This window comes from Gekko japonicus, unplaced genomic scaffold, assembly GCF_001447785.1.
Source record: "Gekko japonicus isolate JY-2015 unplaced genomic scaffold, Gekko_japonicus_V1.1 scaffold6658, whole genome shotgun sequence".
NCBI lineage: Eukaryota > Metazoa > Chordata > Lepidosauria > Squamata > Gekkonidae > Gekko > Gekko japonicus.
The window spans coordinates 21,274-25,544 of NW_015177233.1; the positions used below are offsets into that span (position 1 = coordinate 21,274).

At 49.1% G+C, this 4,271-nt stretch overlaps 1 protein-coding gene across 1 annotated transcript; it reads right to left on the reverse strand.

The window, feature by feature from the left end:
* Window positions 1-690: 690 nt before the first annotated feature.
* On the reverse strand, window positions 691-3,786 carry LOC107124889 (transmembrane protein 45B-like). Its single transcript, XM_015428391.1, has 4 exons — window positions 3,603-3,786; window positions 2,546-2,758; window positions 935-1,119; window positions 691-840 (listed from the first exon to the last, which is right to left on the reverse strand). Exons 1-4 carry the CDS (start codon window positions 3,784-3,786, stop codon window positions 691-693), a joined length of 732 nt encoding a protein of 243 aa, XP_015283877.1.
* Between the last annotated feature and the right edge of the window lie 485 nt (window positions 3,787-4,271).

Sequence of the window (4,271 nt, forward strand, 5' to 3'; positions counted from 1 at the left end):
TCAGCTCAAAATTGGGTACTCCTGATCTCTCATCCTCAGTATGTTGCTGCCTCCCATGTTTGCTGAGATGCAGCAGATTTAGTAAGTTGGGGTGGGGTTTGGGGTGATCATAAGCCCAGCAGATTTCCCTTCTCTATGCACCCCAACCTGTCAGGTTAGGTGGCACAGAAAAGGAAAGAAATAAACTCTTTCTCCTCTCCTTTTTGCAATGGGGAGCTCAGAAGTATTGCTTCTGTCCCAGTCCAGCTTGAAAGGGGGGAAGAGAAAGGAGCTCTTTCTCCTCTCCCTTTTGCAATGCAGTGATCGAAAGTATTATTCCTTACCCTGCCCAGCTTGGAGCAGAGGGAAGAGAAACTAGCTCTTTCCCTTCTGTAACTTCACTATGTAGCTATCTTGCTGGGTGTGTGTGTGTGTATGTGTGGGTTCAGCTGATCCCCCCATCAGCTGTGAGTTACTGTCTGACCAACAGGCAACTGTAGACTCGTTCAGCGGCTGTTCAAGTTGCTGGATTCAGTCTGAACATTTCCCTGATTTGGACTGCAGAACAGGTTTGCTGAGAAGTTTGCTGCATCCATAACCATGATGTCCCACAATCATAGCCAGCCACCTCTACCAAACTACAGTCAGCGACACCCCAGACAGTCTGATTCTTTAGGATTTCTGAATCAAGTTCTGTTTTGTTCGCAAAACTCACCAGCAGATGACAGTGTAGTTCACGGCCACAATGAGGATCGCGAGGGCATAGTGCCAGCAGAAGCACATGGTGATGAACATCACATTACTGTGATCGGCAACATCCCAGCTTGGGCCTCCCCATGGAGGGTAGAGCACAAAACCTATCTGGGTAGAAAAGAAATACTCACAATGTCATCCTACCCCTCGGGGCTTTCCCAGTTGGCAACTCTGTCTTAAGAAAATCCTGAAGGTAGCCCACCTGAAAAAACCAGGTTCCTTGCAAGAGGGCAAGGCTGCTGCGAAAGAGTTCCAGGATGATGTTATCTTGCAAGAACACCTCCAACAGGAGGCCGGCGGCCCCACCAAAGGTGGCGATGAGCAGCAAAGCGTGGATGTGTTGATCCAACGGTGGCCGTTGCGTGATGTGGAAGTAGAAGAGGAAGCCTGTTGGAATGTACGCCACATTCTGCATTTTTATTTATTTATTTATTTATTTATTTATTGGATTTATCCCCTGCCCTCCCCGCCGAAGCAGGCTCAGGGTACCTTACATAACAGTGTTAAAGCAGTTTAAAAACAAGTAAGAGCTGAAGTGCAATGCATACATATATTCCTATGCGATGGCAGTCATAATCCAATATTTTCGTAACAGCAGAGGTCGATTCGGGGGGGATCGCGGGGGATCGCCGTTCCCCCGGGTAAGGTGCGGGGGGCAGGGCACATGACGAAGCCCCCCTCTCCCCACCCCTGCCTGCCTGGGGCCAGGGAGGGCCTTCGCGGGGCTTCCTCGCACTCCTGCCGGCCTTGCAGGTTCACCGCTGGGCCCCTGTTGGGGCTCGGCAGTGGAGCTGCAAGGCCGGCAGCAGCGGCGGCCGGGACCGTTGGGGGCGGGGGGCCTTCGTGGGGCTTCCTCGCACTCCTGCACCTTTAAGACTAACAAATAGCACCTTTAAGACTAACCTTTAAGACTAACCTTTAAGACTAAGACTAACTGAGTGGTGGGTGTGGCCTTATGACACACTTCCGGTGATGGCAGGGTGTGTGTGGCCTTATGACACACTTCCGGTGATGTCAGGGGGTGTGGCCTTATGACACACTTCCGGTGATGGCAGGGGGTGTGGCATATGCTAATGAGTTATGCTAATGAGTTCCCCCAGCTCGTTTTCCATGAAATGACCCCTGCGTAACAGGAGTCAGTTAGGACAGACTTAGATGATGCAAACAATCCCAGGGAGGTTCCAAGCCATCAGGATGTTAAGTCTGGCCACACGCCTGGTGGAAAAGCTCTGTCTTGCAGGCCCTGCGGAATTGAAGTCGGTTCTGCAGGGCCCTGGTGTCCTCAGGGAGCTCGTTCCACCAGTAGCTCTCAGTTGTGGCATTTCATTTTTGCTCTTCTCCACAGGTGGAATAGTATGGAACGTGATTTTTCAGCTGTGGTCCTTATATAATTGGGTCCTGACCTGTGAGTTGGACTGCTGTTTTAAGGGATCTGGCTTATACTTTGCCCTGACCTGGATGGCCCAGTTTAGCCTGATCTTGTCAGATCTCGGAAGCTAAGCAGGGTTGGCCCTAGTTAGTTTTTGTATGGGAGACCTCTGAGCTCCGTGAGCAAATGTGGCAAATGGGGATCACAAATAGCTTCATGTGGGTCCACCTGGGGGAATGTATCAGCGGAGAAACTTGTCAGCATCTCGTTGCTACTCTATGGCCAAAAGACAATTATATAACTTTTCATGGATCTGCCACAATAAACTATCTGAAAAACCGACAGACAAGGTGATTCATTCTAATCATATATGAGCTGGCAGAAACATCTGGGCTACATTGACTGAGCAACATTCCACATCTGTTAGCCTATAGTAGCACCAACCTTCAACAAGGAGTGCAACAGAAAGCATCAGGCGGTCCAATCCTATGGGCACTTTGGCTGAAGAATATGTGAATATATCCACTACCCCTGAGATGCCAAAGAACAGGTACATGGTCGTGTGTTGCCAGTTCATCAGCTTCACCCAGTCTCTATTTTGCCCACCATAGAGATGCAAGTGGGGACCATCTGGAACGAACTGTTCAGCCAGCATCCCTGAATGACAGAAGCAAAGAATAAAGAAGGGCATTCCAGGATCTAGGAGTGAACATCTACCTGCTTCCTGGGCAGAACTCCAGAAACACCATCTCTACCGCACCTGGGATTGAGCTCTAATCCCCAAATTAGTATAAATCATTTAGACTGTAAACCCTTGAAAATACAGAAATGCATTTTTTGGAGCGGGGGGGGGGGAACACCTACAGTAAGCCTCTCTGAGCCGATGGAATAGTGCAGGATATAACGCAAAGAAGCAAAACTCAAAGGAGCAAGTGCACAAACAGAGGCAGCAGATGGTTACCTATGAGATTTATAATCAGCTTTTCAAACAGCCATCATTTCAGATCACTTCTGGTTTTAAAGCCTGTAAGCCTCTTTGGGTTTAAGAATCCAGGGAGAAGAGTGGGAGACAAATATCTCTCCTTATATATAATTGAATAGTGGGTGCCAAAGTTCTAATTCTAAAATGCCCTCCCTTAGTGTATGGCTGATGGCACTGCTCCTCAGCATATATCGCCACCAATCAGAAGGCAAAGCCCGGGGCCCGCCCACACCACAACTGCTGTGACAACCTGGTCTTTTGCATATGGAAGCTGATTGGACTTCACTCCATTCCACACCTCAAACTCCCCCCCCCGCAAGGCAGTTGGAATGTCAGTTGCATATGGAACCTGCTGTATTCTGGTGGTGTGCAGGTCCCAGGTTCACGTTTTAAAAGCAGACTGACACTGTTTGCCCAAAGCCAGAGCACTCTCCCAGAGCCTCTTTCTAGATCCCATTGTATTTATTTACACAACGGGCCTTATTTCTAGTTTTAAATAAATAAATAATGAAACCTTACCGATCACTGCACAAATGGTTCTGACAGCCCCTTCAATGACATCCAGATGACCGAAGCGACTGTTTCCATGCCCGTTTTTGTTCAGTCTCCTGCTGTGGTATCTCAGCGAGTATTTCACAGACCACCAGAAGCCAAAGAGGAAGAAGAAAGAGCCAGGAAGAGCGTGTCCCTTAAAATTTGCCATTCTGGTCAACTGACAGAAACCTAAGTGGGGTGGGGGGTGGGTGAAAGTAATCATTGTAAGCACCAGTTAGAGTTGGCAGTTTCCCGGTGGAGCTTGGAGATCTCCCAGATTTGAAACTGATTCCAGACTACAGAGATCAGTTCACCTGGAGAAAATGGCTGCTTTGGAGGGTGGATTCTATGGCATTATAGCCTGCTGGTGAGCTCCCCTCCGCAAACTCTCGCCTTCTCAGGTGGCACGCCCAAATGTTCAGAAATTTCCCAACCTAGACTAGGCGACAAATTCTACAGCGACATCACAGCCCCACTCAGCTCCCTCCCTTCGCCAACCTCTGTCATTCCCAGGCACCTCATCCAACTCTCCCGGAATTTCTGAAGCCAGAGTGTGTACCTTGGACCCCCTAAAAGAATTTAAATAACTGTGCACTGAAACTGGGTAGTTAAGGGAACTTTGTGGGGGAAATAGGGCTGCCAAATTCCCCCGGG

Excerpts from the sequence above, each read along its gene's own strand:
- LOC107124889 (XM_015428391.1), bottom strand. The coding sequence starts at position 3,786 with ATGGCAAATTTTAAGGGACACGCTCTTCCTGGCTCTTTCTTCTTCCTC. Across the intron at positions 2,759-3,602 it reads AACCATTTGTGCAGTGATCG|GGATGCTGGCTGAACAGTTC; the intron begins GTAAGGTTTCAT and ends TCTGTCATTCAG. Across the intron at positions 1,120-2,545 it reads TGTTGCACTCCTTGTTGAAG|GCTTCCTCTTCTACTTCCAC; the intron begins GTTGGTGCTACT and ends ACATTCCAACAG.